The sequence below is a fragment of the Salvia splendens genome, chromosome 13, assembly GCF_004379255.2.
Source record: "Salvia splendens isolate huo1 chromosome 13, SspV2, whole genome shotgun sequence".
Taxonomy (NCBI): Eukaryota; Viridiplantae; Streptophyta; class Magnoliopsida; order Lamiales; family Lamiaceae; genus Salvia; species Salvia splendens.
Genome location: NC_056044.1, coordinates 31,038,767 through 31,056,706, shown reverse-complemented (window position 1 = coordinate 31,056,706; position 17,940 = coordinate 31,038,767). Strand labels below are relative to the sequence as shown.

Here is a 17,940-nt window from a genome sequence, read left to right as displayed (position 1 = left end):
AATATTATCTCACCTCCCAATGCTGTCACCAGCTATGTCAGATCAAGATCACTCCTAAAATTTCTGCAGTCATCACTCATCAGCTGCTTAATTATTTCAAGTTCAACTCTCCTCACTGTTAAATGGATTATAAAATGAGTAAACTACATGATTTTTTTCTGCGTTGCATTAATTAAAAAAAAGGAAAGTAAACTGCAAGAAAGAGATATGCATCAAAATCAGTCACACAAGGATGGGAAAAATGGTCTGTTTTTCAAGTATAATAAAATATAATCAAGGAATAAAATAAAACAAAAGTCTTCAGAAAGTAACTCTTCATACATCAAGCAGCAACATTTTAGTAGATTTATTTGAAAAAAGACAAAATAAATATCTTATATGGAAAGAGGAATATAATTCAGTAACATCAGAAAAGCAGAATCAGTTTCTTGATTTATTTCAATCAAGAATCATACACAACAAAATGAACTGTGTAAATTCACATATATTCAAGATTCATCAATCCGACATAACCAGTTATAAGCCTTCAATCATCTTGATTGCACATAAATATATAGAACAGCTAAGAACAGGCGTCGGAAATCGACAATTTAGGGTGAATCTAACTACAGAAAACCATCTCCCGACTCTCCATTCTATCTGCACCAGAGAGCAATAATCTATCATGGAAAATATCAATACATCCAAAAGCATTAGTACCGGGAGGGCACTCCAACGCTGCCTCCAGGACGCGATGGTGCACGCCATGAGAGTCGACTGAGTGTCCGCCTCTGTGATCGTGTCCACCTAGACACACTTTCACACAATTATATCTGTGTATCACTTCCATCACTTGGTCATAATTCCACAGCAGTGATTCAATAGACGATGCACCGGGGTCTAAAGGCAGATGGCAGCAAACTACGACGTTCTGGTTTAACTTCGTAGCATCCTCAAGAATGTTGTCTAGCCATTCCATCTGCTCTTCCCCGACTGCTCCATTGAACATGAGGAACCTTCTTTCGAGACCAACGAGCCCGTTTGGACTGTTCTTGTCTGAATTCGGATTCCTCTCCTTTAGAAAGTTCACAGCTTTTATGGTGTTCGGGTGATCCTGTGGCCATCCGATAGCACTGATGTCATAACCATCGAGGACTACAAATCGGACTTCTGGTATTGGGGAAAAATCATAATAGGCGCGGCTGTTTTGACTAGTAATGTTCAACAAGGGAAGGAGCTTTTCGCGGGGAGATTGTAGAGACAGTGATTGCCAATCATGTGATGCACGGGGCCATCAAAAGCACCAAATTCATCGATTACTCTTTGAATGGCAGCTAGAGAATGCTCTTTTGGGCAGAAGCCATCAATTGTATCCCCAAAATTAATAGCAAAATTCACCTTCTTCTCGCTCCAACTCCGAACTGCTCTTTGCAACACGAGCAGGCTGTGCCTGTAATAGCGAGGCACACCAAGAAACGAACGACCATCTGGAATGTCGGCATACTGGACATCTGCTATCACTCCGAAAGAAACAAGAGGCTTCTTCTCTTGTGCAGTGACAATCCCATTTTCATGGCTCATTGAGGAGCAAGAAACCCAAATCCTAGTAAACTCTGGGATAACAAATCACAATTATTGTTTTTCCAAATCCTCATTCAGATCACACTCAAAACTAAATCAGATAAGTTGAAACTAACAATATAAGTGTTGCAAAAAGTTGTTTTTCCAAATTCTCATTCAGATCACATTCACAATTACAGTTTCTCCAAGTTCTAAATTTGAATTATATACTCGCAACAAAGAGCATAAACCAATACAAGATCATATCTTTACGTACTTCAAAAAAGACCCACTTTATCAGCTCCACAGCTTAAACGATAAAATCAAATTTGATTCTGAATTTTACTGAAACTTCCCAGACCAAGAACGCACAAGTAAATTGGTATAAAAGAAAACATTAAATAGATGAGAAATTTAGTACCTTAAATTGGAGTGGAGAAATCTAATTCTCTAATGAAGTTCTTGGAAAAGAACCGGAAGAGGCTGGCGGGGGAGAGAGAGATTCACATTTGTATTAAGAAAAAGAATTTATATTAATGATTAATCTCAATATGTACCATAAACAAAAATATGTTATCTTGATGATGTTTTATACAAAAGCAAATTTTACTACTAATACAATGAATCAAATTTAACTTTTATTTAAAAAATATTGAAGTTAAAAAAAGTTAATACTATATGTCCTATCTTTTGGAGTAATCAACTCTAATAATGAATTACTTAATAATCCAAACTTTTTAGATAGTACTCTTGGAAAATTGGTTCTTTCTACACATGATATTAACTTTTGCAATAGCAAAATTAGAGAGGTTTGTAACACAGAGAAAGACATCTCATCATTCGACCAACTTCTTCATTACCAAAGAAGGGATTACAGACATGAGTTTCATAATGAATTTGTTTCTCTTAATTTCTATGCTGCAGCCAAGCCAAAGGGCCAACAGCAGATATTCACAATGAATGCATCAATTGAAAACCATTTCTTGATCTCCCATTCTGTCCGTGCCAGACACGAACAAGCTGTCTTCGAAGATATCAACCGAGCCAAATGCATCCGTCCCAGGAGGGCACTCCAAGGCTGCAGCAAGAACCCGGTGATGTACGCCATGTGAGTCCATCACGTATCCATCTCTATGAGTATGGCCAGCCAGACAGACCTTCACACAGCTGTAACGGTGTACCACCTCCATAACCTCCTCGTAGTTCCACAACAACGCAGCAAAAGACGTTGCACGAGGATCCAGAGGCAGATGGCTGCATACCACGACTCTCTGGTTCAACTTTGTCGCATCTTGAAGGACGCGATCCAACCACTCCATCTGTTCTTCCCCAACAGCCCCATTGAACTGAACGAACCTCCTAGGCGGCCCAACAAGTCCCTCGGGACTATTCTTGTCAACATTCGGATTCTTCTCTTTAAGAATGTCGATGGCTTTTAATCTGTTCGGATGACCCTCGGGCCATCCTATGGAGCTGATGTCGTACCCATCGAGCACCACAAACCGGACCTCTGGCACCGGGGAAAAATCATAGTACGCGTGGCCATCAATGTTCAGCAAAGGGAGCAATTTTTCGCGGGGGAGATTGTAAAGACAGTGATTACCTATCATGTGATATACATTGCCACTGAAGTTGCTAAATTCACCAACAACCTTCTTAGTGGCACTCAAAGATTTCTCTTTTGGGCAGAAGCCATCAATGATGTCCCCAAAGTTAATAACGAATTTCACCTTCTTCTCGTTCCAACTCCGGACTGCTCGCTGCAGCACGAGCAGACTGTGCTGGTAGTAGCGTGGAACGCCAAGAAACGAGCGGCCATCGGGGATGTCAGCATATTGTACATCTGATATCACCCCAAAGGAAACAAGAGGCTGCTTCCCTTGTGCATTAACAATCACATTCCCATAACTCATTGAGAAGCAAAACCTAAAAACCCTAAACAATTGGGCAGAAATGGAGCAGATTATAACTACAGGTTAAATCTTCATTCACATTAAATTATGCAATTCAGTAACCCTAAAGTCCAGTAAATTCACATCTGAACAAATGAATCAGCTACTAGTAGTAATAATTGTGTTTCCCAAGCTCAAATTTTCATACAATTCTCCCTAAAATCAGTAATGTCATGAAATTTAGAAAATCAATTAAAACAGGCATTTGGTAATTGAGATTAAGGTGCAGCCAATAATGAAAACGGAAGCGATCTATGCAAATTCTTGCATCAAATTAAACATTCCCACCCCCAATTTCATTTTTCCTTGTGGTAAACTGAGTTTTCCAAGCTCAAATTTCGAATAATTATCTACTAAAGGTTGGCTAAAACAATGCAAATCCTTGAACTAAATTGAACAGTCCCAGTCTGAAACCAATTATCGAGCGATGAGAAAGGCTTGTTTTTTTTTCCTAATACTGCGTGAATTAAAAACAGAGCTACAGAGATCAGAAAGCAAGAGCATGATTTTGTTAACAGTGCATGCAATAATCTTTACTTAGTGGAGAGAATCGAAAGTCATTACCTCTTTATACACTCTACTCTTCTGCTCCAATCGTCTCTCTTTAGAGATAGAAAGAGGAAGACAATTAGACAAAGTGGGAAATCCTTCTGACGATGACCATATGTTTTGGTTGGTAAGATTCTAAAAATTATCATAATTATATTATAAATGATTTTTATTGTAATTTTAATTATACTTTGTTACGTACATTTATTAAAGTGGGTGTAATGTCAGTATCTAAAAAATGGATTCGTCATGACACTTATGATTGTACTTTGTTACGTACATTTGCTAATTTGCTGATTAAAAGCTGATATAATGATTGAAAAAAATTTAGTGATGTTTGAGAAATTTAGTGACGAAGCGTACAACAAATGTAGCAAAATTTCTAACTTGGGAATTATAATTTCCCAAGCAATATTATGGAGCTTTTATTCTTAAATGGAGCTGTTCCTTTCCACGGTCACAAACTAACATCACATTCTTTCTATTACAGCATATCTAGAATGTAGAGTTGCAAGATATAAAAAGAACAATCAAGGAGCACCACTAATTCTAACATCCTATTGTCATAAATATCAATTCCAAAACGAAAAACAAAATAAATTATGTTGAGCATCCATAACATTGAAGTTGTGTATAATGTGGATGACGGAACCATCAGGACTCGCGGTATAAGGTTCCTTTTGACGCGTATTTTCTTACCAAAAAACCATCAGCTCCGCGTCTGCCCACTTTTCAAATGGATCGATATGTGATCTTTGCTTTGCTGCAAGCTTTATCTTCCGCTGTGAGGATTGTGGAGGATCTGCTGGACTAGCATCTCCGGCAATCTCTTTGTAGCCTGTAGAAAATGTGCAGACTGAGATTTATATCTGGAAAAGTGTTATATGTATAGTGCTGAACTGGAAGTCGAAAGCAGACCTGAAACTGTCTCATGTGTAGAATAGGCTCACAGCCAACGTCTGCAATCAGCTTCCCGTTTGGGGTTTGCAGACTGAACCGCCCAGCTTCATACATCGAAAGATCATCTTTGTTGCGAGGCAAATTGTGACAAACTTTGAGAAGTGAATCAAGAGAATTCATCTAGCAAATCAATCAAGAAACCAAGATTAGATAGTTGGGATTTTAGTAGAAATATCTACTCCATTTCGCTGCTAACATAGTATATAGTTGGTGTAGCTAACCTTCATATAAGGACATGATGCACAGCCTCCATGAAGAGAGCAGCCATCTCCACTTGCAGCTCCGGGTATTATTGGGAGGTCCAGTGATGAGCTTGGTGTTCTAGTTATCGACTCTGATGAGACAGGAAAGACTATCTCTACGCTTACTTTAGCTCCATTTTGGGGTGTCCCGGATCCCAAGAGCTCATGTACTGCAGCAACAATTGAGGTCACCATTCCTGATTCGGTTCCTAAGACAAACTGGAGATGCTCATCGACCTTTCTATCTAATGCCTCTAGTACTCTCTCTTTAATGAAGTCCAATATATTTTGAGTGGAACCCACCACTCCCATCCCTCTTCGTTTCGCCTCCATTGCTAAGGCGAACATTTCACCGGGAACTTCAAAATGTGCAGTCAGAAACGCATCGCAGTACATCTTGTTTATTTTGCCAACAACTTCATGACCAAAGAGGTGATGAACAATGCATGTTCCGTCCTGCCAAAATAAACATTGTCAAGTCATGTTAAGGGACTTAACGAATCGATTAAGTATAATCAGTTTTCATACTAACAAACAGCTGAAGATTCAAACCAAGAATAACTTCGTTCAGCAACGATGATTTTACCTGAAAATAGTGAAGACGGGGCATTAAAGATTTTATAGATCTGCTGTTGTGGTTTGGATGTATACTGGCAATTTCTTCATCACTCATCTCAGTCATCTGTCTGAACAATTCCATGATATTTGCACCCATGTAGGTGTCAGGTCCATACCATACATTCAGATCGGGAATTTCTGCAAACGCCTGGAAAAACACGATATAGCTTAAAGAAGATGAAGTCAAAAGACTAGGCAATACCACATTACAATGAAGCATGAGAATCACCAACCTGTAGAATGGTTGGCACGACATTAGACGAAGTGCAAGTTATGGTTGGAACTACTTCATGAGTGTAGGCTTTTGTCTCGAGTGAGGTATTAATGTACACAACGTGCAAAGAGGGAGAAGAAACAGAAGATGCACCTGCCGCAAGGTAATCCATGTACGATGGACTTGCTGCAGCATCAGCCAAGGAGCATCCAATGCGCTCATCCGACATCCTGTATACCCCTACCTAAATAACGTTCATATGTCACACAATCATTATGACAGGGCAAAGAAAAAACAATGACAACACTCATACTAACGAAAAAAATATTGAGCGAGATGCAGTACCTCGGGAAACCCGGCCTGATCGAGGATAGCACGAACGTTTTCTGACATGAAATCTACACCAAGAACAGTTACAAATTTGCAGCCAACTTTAGCCATATTGACAGCAGAGTCTGCCATGACAAGTGAATCAGATATGTGAATTTGAGGCCAGAGCTTCTGAGCAGCAGTTAAAACGCCTTGAACCTCGGGGTCCATGTAAAAGTGAGCAACAACACCAATCTTCTTCTCCTCTAGCAAATTCACTAGCTCTTGAACTTTTACCTGATCCGGAACAAGAAATCTAGCCTGCAATAAACTACATGCAAACTTAGGCTTTTTACGAGTTAAAATTTCACACCTGAACCAACAATACAGCACACTGCATGATTTCTCAGAATGCCGGAGACAATCTAGGATCTTATTCTCTGGTCATCACATATGCTAGACTAAATCTAGACCAAATAAACATGACTCCATAAATCAAGTAATAACAGCGAATGGAATCAAGCCAATATGTAATCTAATTAGCCATTGGATTGTAATAATCAGGCACAAGCAAAACAAGAAATAGTAAAAAAGAGAAACCTGTATGCACTCTCAGCAATAAAATTAGGATCTCTCTATTTCATTTCAAGAAAATCATTTCCTTCCTTGGCTGCTGATTGCTGCAATATCCATTCATGATAACCTTTCCCTTAATTATCCTTTTGAATATGGATAGAAACTCCATTTTTATTAGTTTTTGTGATTTGTGATGGTTCACTTTTATTCTCCTACTGACTGATATTACTCCCTTACCTCGCCAGTAATATGGAATATTTTTGGCTATTCCAAACCTACACATCTATCAATCAATAAAGTAAGGATAAAAAATCCGAGTAACATAGTATTCCTAGTTGATAAGTACTTCATCCGTCCCACAATAGGAGCCACATTTGGTGTGTGCACGGGTTTTAAGAAATGCAAAGAATAGTGGGTTGAAAAAGTTAGTGGAATATGAGGTCTACTTTTTATATTGGTTTTTTAATAGAATGTGAATGAGATGAGTTAGTAGAACGTGGGACTACTTATCATTTATGGTCAAAGTAAAATGTGACTCTTATTGTCGGACTGATCGAAATGAGTCGGACGGATCGAAATGACAAAATGTGACTGTGGGACGTAGGGAGTAGTCAACAACTTATTTTGAACAGTAAGCTCCACAATTTTCATCAAATATTAGCAAATGCCTAACAGTATAAAGAGAGTCAATGAAACAATCTTGTCAGTCACCCAACTTTTTTTATTCCTTAAACACACACTGTCAGCAAAATCTATGATTCATACCCTACATGGCTACATGAATAAACTCATTGATAAAAAAACAATCTTTATATAGTCAACTAATCTTTCCACGTAACAAACAAAAATAAAAGTTTAATTAATCACACTGTAGCTCCAACAAAACGAAACACACAAGGGAAAGAAGGAAGGAAATTTAACCTGAGCTTCAGCGTAGCTTCCTTTCGCCTGAATTCCGTCAGCAGTCACAATCAACGACGGGAAAGCCTCTCCACGGGGGCAGCCGTCTCTCTCGGCCACCAACGCTTTCGTCCTCTTCTGCATGCTTATCAGCACATTATGCCAAGTATTCGATCTGCTGCTCGAATATCCACCTTTTCCTCCTTTCAAACCCGCAACGCTCAGCGCTCCGAAATCCTCAGCTTTGAAGGCTAAAACCTCCTCCGCCGTGGCGCCGTCAAGCGCCCACACCAAACACGCACAGAATCCCTTTGTTATCTCCGAATCACTCTCCGCCAAAAACCTCATTCTGCCGCCGCCGTCCATTTCCACATGCAGCCACACCTGCGCCGTGCAGCCGGGAACGCGATTATCCGCGATTTTCATCGAATCGCCAAATGTAGGGAGGATCTCCGCGTAGTGAATTAGCCTCTTCACGCGCTCGACCGGATCGGTTAGCGATTGGAATTCCTCAACGAGGATCTGCACCTTCGCTTTAGCGGCGGCGGTGGTGAGCGTATCGCCGCCGGAGGTCACGGCGGAGCAAGAAAAATCGGTTCTTGCTATCGATTTCAGTGGAGAACACGAATTAAGATTCCAGCTCTGCGAATTGATGCATCTAACAATCGGCGGCGAGGAGAATTTAGGGCTGGGCATGTGGCTCATCGAATTGCAGAAGACCGATGAAGAGACGCCACTCATTGAAATGGCTGATGCTTCCATCCTTCGCACCAATCAAGCAAGCTTGTATTGCCCACCAACTGTTTGTTGAAAGGTCTGACTGATTTCCTGCGTTTTAGCTCCGAAAAAAAAAGCGAGGTGAGGTATGCAACGGCGGAGGTGGGAGGCGATGGAGAGGAAGAAACAAGAAAGTGGGGATATATGGAGGCGGAGGAGGTGAAGAATTGGCGGTGGTGATAAAGCGGCCAATCACGCACCAAAAGAGCAAAAATAGTGGACTGTGAAGGGGCCGACCAAAAAGAAAGGTGATGAATTAATTCCAAATATAGATTCGATTTATTTAATCAAAATAGAAAATAATTTAAAAGATTTTCTCCAACTAATAATTTTAAGTTGATTCTGTGTGTTAGAAAAGTACAAATTCAAATGGTGTATGAATATAGCAATTTTGGATATTCAAGAATCTTGAAAAGGAAATGAGTATATAGATTGGAATCAAATTCAATTTATTAAAGTGGGAGAGACAGAGAATATTGTGGGGGCAAAAATTTAATGTTGAAAATGTATAATTGGCAACCGGTGGCGGCGGCCATCAGTCTTATCTCACTTCAGTCAATGCATATGAAATATTAATACTATTGCCCATTTTTAATTATGAAATATTAGTATAAATGACGTGAAGTTGGATGTTTCAGGATCATAGAATACAATGATATTAAAGGCTATTAGGGTGCGAGAAGAAGTAGACATATGACAAGGAGTTGAATAAAATTGGAGTCTGATTCAAACAGTAGTTTGTCAATCAAAACGATATTCAAATTCGACTCTACAACCACTCACCATTGTCTTTGTCTTCAAAGGGGCTTCGCGTGAGTATCTTGCACGCCCCAATTGGAGACCGGAGGAAGAAGTTGTGGTCATTTTATGAAAGTCGCATAGTTAAGAAAGAAACGCACGGCTGGACGATTTGCTAACAGAAAACACCCAGTCGGTGTTTGATACGAGCCTTCATCATCTTCCTTAATTCGTTCGAGCCGTGAAACAATCAAGAAATGAGTCCGTAGCAGTCGAGCGCCCAAGAGATTTGGGTCGGCGAAGGCTGACGGCGGAGGGATGCTGAGCGCGAGGGAGATCCTCGTCGGCAGCGGTGACGATGTTTCTTGATAGACAAGTCGTTTGAGCCAAAATTATATTTTCATAGATTTATTGACTGGCTAAAATAATTACATTCTTCCCTATTTATAATACTAAACCCTAACTTACCAAACAAGAAAATAATATATGGAAAGATATTCAAATCCCTAATATATCTAACTAGATGAAGGCTCGTATCAGTGTTTTAGTAGCGAGTCCAATTTTTGTCCAGAAAGTTCGCGCGGGCGTGTGTCGGGCAACTGGCCAAACGCCCGGTCTGACGATTTACCCAAGAGGGCTCATTTTTTTTACCAAAATTTGTTTTATTTTGCTCTTTTTAGACTTCTAGTATAAATACCCATGTTAGGGTTTTTCCATGACAACTTTGAACGATATTGTAGAACAAATACTCAAATATGAGCACCCATCTTCTTTGAAGATTTTATCAAAATCCTTTGTGGTTGCATTTCAATTTATTGTCGGACTTAAATTAAAGGTTAATGTAGCAATTCTAATTCTTATGTTGTTAGTTTTGTGGAGTCATTAGATTCTTGTTTTGGTGAAAATTACTTTGGGTTGTGTTCATTATTTTGTGTTCATTTGTTTTGTTGAAGGTCCATAAGTCTCAAGCATTAATTTAAATCATAACACCTCCATCTTTTTTTCTCTCCTCCATTTTTATTCTTCTGTTTTTTGTTTGGTATATTGGATTATTGAAATATTTGCACAAGCAATTCAGAGCAAAGTCGCAAACATATATATATTGAATCCACTATATTCATATTAATAAAGTATCTTGAATTCATTATTTTATATATTATATACTCTTAAATTGTGAATATGTCATTATTATAATTTGTCATATTAAAGTGATGTAGTTTTTTTTAATACTCTATGAGAAAGCACTACTAGCTAAGAATGTTGGGGAATCATAAAAGTCGCATATATTAAGGTAGTGGTGGCATGATTTCAAAGTTGATTCTTGTTCTTTTTGGATAAAGAATTCGAAGTTGATTTGATTTCTTCATCTTTTTTCCTTTTTCGTGGTACGGTACCTAAATGAAAATGGTGGTCAACGTCCAAGATCGCTCCTATTGAAAAGTGGAAAAGGAAAATTAATTACTTGTAGAACCAAAGGGGTTGTATTTTTATACTACTATCCAAAATATCTACGGCCCAGCCCACCTTTATTACATGGGCCAGTCTTGAGTTTGCATAAATATTGTAGCAAAATATATCATATAGATAGGCCTTACACTTGGATCTTTCGTTTCAATTCCATTCAGAATATTTTCTCCTCAACCGAAGCGACGAGTGAGGAGAAAATATAATTATTTTCTCCTCAATGGTATAATTATTCTTTAATGGTATAATTATTTTTTAATTGCTAATATCTTGATAATTTAAAAATATAGACTGCATCAACAAGCACATTATATGACTAAGATCACTTGAAATACAGAAAACAAACGAACAAATCAAACACGCGGAGAGATTACAACATGCAAAGGAAACTTTCTATGTATAGTAATCCCAAAGTCTTCCGTCATGTCCAAATCTTCCCCTCTCTCCATTAGGCAATCCAAAGTCAAAACTACACACCAATTTGGCCAACACCAGCTCGTAAACCGCCGTAGTGAACGCGATGCCCGGGCAGCCTCTCCTCCCTGTCCCGAACGGCAACAACTCGAAATGAAACCCTTTAAAGTCTATGCTTGATTCAAGGAACCTTTCTGGACGAAATTCCTCAGGGTCCTTCCACAATGTCGGATCCCTTCCTATCTTCCACTCATTGACCAAGACACGAGTGCCGGCTGCCACATCATAACCTAGTACTACCGTGTCTTTAGTCGACTCACGTGGCACTAGCAACGGCACTGGCGGGTGCAATCTTAGATTCTCCTTCATCACGGCTTTTAAATAGGGCATTTTCACTAGATCTTCTTCAACTATGTCGCATTTCCTTCCGGCGACCTCTCTCACTTCATTCTGCAATGTTTTAATCACCGATGGATTCCTCATCAACTCCGCCATCATCCAGTCCAAAGCATTGGACGAGGTATCAGTTCCAACAGAAAACACGTCCTGCCATAAACAATAATAATAAATAAAATTCAATATATCATCTCGACCACATCGATCAGAATTAGTAATTTGTCAAGTTACGAGATGCAATCATCGATAATCACTACTAATTTTTTGTCAGACCACCATTCCAAATTGTTGACCCACGATTACAAACCAAACAGAAAAACTTAATGTAACGAGAATCTTACAAGGATTTGAGCTTTGATGACATCATCTTCAAATAGGGGAGCTATTTTCTCTCTCCTTTGAAACTCAAGGAGTATGTCAACAAAATCCATCTCCCCACCTCCATCACCATCTTTCTCCCTATGCTCTCTCACAACATGCTCCAAAAAACTATCCAAACCCTTCGCCACCCTCTCCCTCCTCGCATCAAAACCATTGATCCAATTCATCCCAAGGAACATAGTCTCCCACAGGAGAAGTCCCCAAAAGTTCTAGAAGCTCCTCAAAGAAGCTTCTACACACATTCCCTTCTCCACCATCTCCATACTTCCTCCCCAACGCCACCCTGCTAATCACATTGCTCGTCAACGACACCAACACATGGCTCAAATTGACCAAGACAGCTGCGGAAGAAGACGAAAGGCGCCTGAGGTCCTCCACCATGAGGGAGGTCTCTTCCTCCCTGACGCTGAGGTAGGAGTGGACGCGCTTGTTGCTGAGGAGGCGGAGGACGAAGACGGGGCGCATCTGGCACCAGTAGTCGCCATGGGGGGCGAAGGCGACGTCCTTGGAGCCGTAGATGAGGCGGTCGGGGCAGCTGAGCCTGGGCCGGTTGGAGAAGGTGAGGTCCTGCTCCTTCATGATCTCGCGGGCGGCGGAGGCGGACGAGGCCACCAGGACGGGGACGTAGCCGAGGTGGAGGAGCATCAGCGGGCTGAGGCGGTTCGACAGGAAGTGGAGGGAGCGGTGGGGGTGTTTGCCGAGCTGATGGAGGTTTCCGATTATGGGGAGCTTTGGGGGGGATGGAGGGAGGCGTGGCGGCGGCGGCGTGCCAGCTGCGGAGGAGGAGGGAGAGGAGGATGGCGAGGATGGGGTAGAGAATAAGGACGTGAAGAGCTAACATTTTTTTGTTTTGCTATTTCTTCTTCTTGTTAGTGTTGGAGTTGGAGGAGATTATTGTGTTCTATGTATAGTGAAAGATTAATGGGCTAGATTAGATTAATAGGAAATAATTTTATTGGGATTGGTCCAATGTTACAATTATTCTATTATATATGCTCTATTGTAGAGAACAAAAGATACAGAAAACCTAATTTTCTAAGAGAAAAAAGCGGCGCTACGTTCACAAGAGATTTCCTAGCTTTCTTCTACTGAGCGATTGTACCGAGGGATTGTTCCCGCATCGGATCAGAATACACGTGGATGTCGATAGTAGTGGATTCAACTTGCAGGACACAATCGTAGAAGAACACAACACAACAAGTAAGATTTAGTTCTGTTGTGTATTACGTGCCCAACTTACAATATAATTATGAATCAAGATCTGTTATTCTTGTTTGCAATTTCCGCTGCGCTCATTAAATGAATACAAGAATTTCTAACAGTGGTATCGAGCCCATGGGTTGATTCATAATTAATTTTGTTTCCTAATTTGTGGATGATTTTGGAAATCAAAATTATGAAATAAGATTTCAAAATTCTTCCACCATCAACCCTCTCTTGGCCGCCTCATACGTCGCAAAATGCACCACCGTGAAGGGCGCATTCATCACCACAGTAGTTCTATAAGAGACGAAAAAAAGCTCTAAGTTCCTGCCCGATCAATTCCGCCACCGTTAATCAAGCCATCCGTTTCATCCTGAAATCAGATGGCGCCACCGGCTTCTACCGTGGCATCGTTGCCATGGGGATCGACGTCGGCCCCGCGCACGCCGTCTACTTCTCCGTCTATGAGGCATGCAAGCGGAGCTTCTCCTGCAGAAACCGTAGCAGCAGCTCGGCCGCGCACGCCGCGGCGGGGGTGTGCGCCACCGTGGCCAGCGATGCGGTGCTGATGCTGATGGATGTGGTGAAGCAGCGGCTCCAGTTGAGGGGCAGCCCCTACCGCGGCGTGTGGGACTACATGGGGAGGGTGGTGAGAGATGAGGGAATTGGGGCTTGCATCTGCGTTTTGATGGTATCGACGGGGAACATGGCCATGTGCTCCGCCATGCCGGCGACGGAGCCGGCGATCATGAATTGCCAGAATTTGAGGCCGTCGTGAGGCAGGGCGGAGGTGTTGGCGGCCATTGGTGGTGGAAACAGGGGAGTGAATACGGCGTGAAGGCAGCGCCATGGAGGGGCATATGTTCTTTTCCCAGAACTCTAGCTGGTTTTGAAGATCCGGGTCGGATCCGAATCGTGGTTTTGGTCACTGTAAATCACGTTATTAATTTAGAATTAATAATATTAATCAAGCCAATAAATTATTTACTATCATTATTTTGAATAATAATAGGAAATGTGTTTTAATATTATTTTTGAATTAATATTAAATATCTGTTTATATTAGTTTGGAATTGATATAGATTAGATGATAAATTTATTAATTGGATTAATGGATTAATGAACGAGAATTTGTTAATATTATTATTTTGGAATAATAAATAATATATGTGCTTGATGATGATTTGGAGTTATTACTTGATTTACAAATTTATTAATTTAGAATTAATATAGATTGGACTAATTCATTAATTAGATTAACAAATTGGGACATAGTTATCATCTGGAAATGATAATATATACTCCACAACACAATATTAATTTAGAATTGATATTAGATATGTATAATTATATTAATTTAGAATTAATATAATTAAATCCACATTTAATTAGAAAATAAAATTTGATTTTATTCATTGAGCATTATTTGATATCCTATGTAATAAGCATGCTATTTGATTTATGCTTATTTATTTAACTATAGTAGTTAGAGACGGTTTTATTGTCTGGGAAGGCGGCGCCCAGTATGTGTAGTCCGTGTTATACTATGTCTGGGTAGGCGACGCTCAGTATTTGTAGTCCGTGTTATACTATGTCTGGGTAGGCGGCGCCCAGTAATTGTTTAAGATTTTAATACTAGATATTAAATTGACAATTAGTATCACAAAATTATTCCCCACAAAATATAAGTCTTGTTTTGAAACAAACGCGTCGTCCATCACAATTGTTTGATGCTCTTAGCCTTTTTGACCACGAGTTTTGCGCCCTCGCGTTTACTTTAAATCCACAAGGTTAAGGCTCATTCATAGATGCATAGTTGACATCATGTGATGGGGTTGACTTGCTTAAATTATATTGAGTAGCCCCCGCAACCAAATGATTTGTGGACGAATATTAATTAGATTAATAAACCAAGAATTGTAAAATTGTTGTTACAATTAGCTTGGAGGCCTACCTGGTGATATTATCGTAGTCATCAGCCCTCGCAGAGGCTACAACTATATAGACTTGGATCTTGGACCACTAAAATTTTTATTTGATATAAATTCATATTTTATGTTTGGGGGCATAATATATGTTAAAATTAGTGGGAGCTAATCAATACAATAAACCCTTGTTTGATTAGTGATGCGAATGTGATCTTTGTATGCTTTTCTAATTTGCTTTTCATTTTATTTTCTGTTCAGATAATATGTCAAACTTATCTTATGATTGTATGATGGAAACAAACAAATTGACTAGGTCAAATTTCACGGAGTGGCAGAGAGACTGCCCAAAACTCAAGGCACAAGGTGCAATGAGTGGGAGCTCAGCTATGTTTGTCATTGAGATAAATATGTCTATGAATAACTCACAATCCTGGATATTGGATACCGCTTGTGGTTCACACATTTGTAATAATGTGCAAGGTTTAATTGACACCAGAAAAGTGAGGCCTAGAGAAGTAGACCTACGTGTTGGAAATGGAGCAAAGGTTGCTGCCGAACGCGTGGAAACTTATAGATTAGATCTTCCCTCAGGACATAGACTAGATTTACATAATTGTTATTTTATTCCAGTTATTTCAAAGAATATTATTTCTATTCCGATGTTGGACATCGAAGGTTTTTCCTTCCATTTTGCAAACAACAGATGTTCGCTTTCTATTAATGGATTATTTTATGGAAATGCCTCTTTAGAGAATGGATTATATATGATTGAATGCAAACGGAATATTCTCAATGTGCAAAATAAAAGACTTAAGCTATGCAATACGGATAATGCTACTTATCTTTGGCATTGTAGACTTGGTCATATCAATGAGAAAAGGATAGCGAGATTGAGAAAGTTAGACTATCTAAATTCATTTGATTTTAAATCATATGGTGCTTGTGAATTCTGTCTCAAAGGAAAGATGACTAATAAGCCACTTTATGGGAAAGGGATGCGTGCTAATGATGTGCTAGAGTTGATCCACACAGATGTGTGCGGACCGTTTCCAACTCAAGCAAAAGGTGGTTATGCGTACTTCATTACTTTCACTAATGATTTGACAAGGTATGGATATGTGTATCTTATGAAACACAAATCTGAGGCCTTTGAGAAATTTAAAGAGTTTAAGTGTGAAGTTGAGAAACAACTTGGGAAAAGTATCAAAACTCTTCGATCAGATCGAGGAGGGGAATACTTGAGCCGAGAATTTCTTGATTACTTGAAATTGTATGGAATTTAGTCAGACTGGACACCTCCTGGTACACCACAAATGAATGGAGTATCGGAAAGGAGAAACCGAACATTATTAGATATGGTTCGATCCATGATGAGTTTAGCTACTCTTCCTTTGTTTCTCTGCGGCCATGCTTTATTGACTGCTATTTACATTCTGAATAGAGTTCCATCTAAATCAGTTGAGAAAACATCATATGAGTTATGGTATGGCTAAAAGCCTTGTCTTAACTATATGCGGACCTGGGGTTGTCCAGCTTTTGTTAAGAAACAAATGACTGATAAGTTGGAATCTAAAAGTGAGAAGTGTTACTTTGTGGGATATGTTAAACAAACTAGAGGATATGAATTCTACTGCCTTGGTGATCACAAGGTGATAATCTCTAAGAATGTGAAGTTTCTTGAAGACAATTATGTCTTAAAGGAACAAAGTCACAACATTGTAGATCTTGAAGAAATTCAAGAACCACAAGATAACATTGAGAATGAGGTATTGTCAAATTGTTTGAACAATAACTCAGTGGGAGTTTTTGATGATCTATTGGGAGGGGAAATTACTATTAGAGGAGACCTTAGAAGGACTCTCGAAGAACCTCCTCAAGACAATGAGATGCATCAAAGACAAGATGATACAATAGTTGCATCACCTCTACCTGAAGAAGATCATAGTGATATTCCTGAACCTACTCACAATCAGAATGAACATCCCGAGCCAGAAGAAAACCAACTCAATAGGCCTAGAAGGATTCGTTGTGCAACTGAATCTAATTGTTGAGAACCAAGATAATGAAGTTGATTTAGATGATGTCGAGCCTAAGACCTATACCGAGGCGGTGTCGGACACCGATCGAGAGAAGTGGCTTGAAGCCTTGATATCTGAAATGGACTCGATGTACTTCAACTTAGTCTGGGAACTAGTTGATTTGCCAGATGGGGTTTACCCCATAGGTTGCAAATGGATCTTCAAAAAGAAGAGAGATGCAGATGGCAAAGTACAAACCTACAAGGCTAGATTAGTGGCAAAGGGTTATAGTCAGCACGAATGCATTGACTATGATGAAACCTTTTCGCTAGTTGCTAAGATCAAGTCCATTAGGATATTACTTGCAATTGCTGCATACTACAATTTTGACATTTGGCAAATGGTGTCAAAACCGCATTTCTCAATGGAGAATTAGAAGGCGATGTCTATATGACACATCCTGAAGGTTTTGTATCGAAAGAAAGGCCGAATGCAGTGTGCAAGCTAAAGAAGTCCATCTATGGACTTAAGCAAGCTTCGAGGAGTTGGAATATTTATTTTGATCGAACAATCAAATCATTTGGTTTTGTCAGAAGTGAAGAGGACCCATGTGTTTATAGTAAACGCGAGAATGGAAACGCGAGAACAAAGAGGACACATATAGAAGCTTGGAGTATAGAGTGGCATGATATGTTATAGGATTGGATTTTTTTTAGATTGAGATTGGTGGTGGTGAAATGATATGTTATGGGATAGAATTTT

The 17,940-nt window shown here is 39.7% G+C and overlaps 2 protein-coding genes and 2 pseudogenes across 2 annotated transcripts; all 4 read right to left on the bottom strand.

Annotated features, from left to right (window-relative positions):
- Positions 1–469: 469 nt before the first annotated feature.
- LOC121761780 lies at positions 470–2,199 on the bottom strand (annotated as a pseudogene).
- Positions 2,200–2,370: 171 nt separating this feature from the next.
- LOC121761779 (manganese-dependent ADP-ribose/CDP-alcohol diphosphatase-like) lies at positions 2,371–4,204 on the bottom strand. Its single transcript, XM_042157448.1, has 2 exons — positions 4,056–4,204; positions 2,371–3,474 (listed from the first exon to the last, which is right to left on the bottom strand). Exons 1-2 carry the CDS (start codon positions 4,187–4,189, stop codon positions 2,505–2,507), a joined length of 1,104 nt encoding a protein of 367 aa, XP_042013382.1. The 5' UTR covers positions 4,190–4,204; the 3' UTR covers positions 2,371–2,504.
- Positions 4,205–4,411: 207 nt separating this feature from the next.
- Positions 4,412–8,952, bottom strand: LOC121761778 (quinolinate synthase, chloroplastic-like). Its single transcript, XM_042157447.1, has 7 exons — positions 7,881–8,952; positions 6,420–6,704; positions 6,094–6,318; positions 5,829–6,008; positions 5,222–5,698; positions 4,959–5,120; positions 4,412–4,878 (listed from the first exon to the last, which is right to left on the bottom strand). Exons 1-7 carry the CDS (start codon positions 8,619–8,621, stop codon positions 4,813–4,815), a joined length of 2,136 nt encoding a protein of 711 aa, XP_042013381.1. The 5' UTR covers positions 8,622–8,952; the 3' UTR covers positions 4,412–4,812.
- A 2,239-nt stretch (positions 8,953–11,191) lies between these two features.
- LOC121760878 lies at positions 11,192–13,516 on the bottom strand (annotated as a pseudogene).
- Positions 13,517–17,940: the final 4,424 nt, after the last annotated feature.

Coding starts and splice junctions, on each gene's coding strand:
- LOC121761778 (XM_042157447.1), bottom strand. CDS start 8,621: ATGGAAGCATCAGCCATTTCAATGAGTGGCGTCTCTTCATCGGTCTTC. Junction 6,705..7,880: donor GAAGCTACGCTGAAGCTCAG/GTTAAATTTCCT, acceptor AGTTTATTGCAG/GCTAGATTTCTTGTTCCGGA. Junction 5,121..5,221: donor CATCATGTCCTTATATGAAG/GTTAGCTACACC, acceptor TTGATTTGCTAG/ATGAATTCTCTTGATTCACT.
- LOC121761779 (XM_042157448.1), bottom strand. CDS start 4,189: ATGATAATTTTTAGAATCTTACCAACCAAAACATATGGTCATCGTCAG. Junction 3,475..4,055: donor AGAGTAGAGTGTATAAAGAG/GTAATGACTTTC, acceptor CCAATTGTTTAG/GGTTTTTAGGTTTTGCTTCT.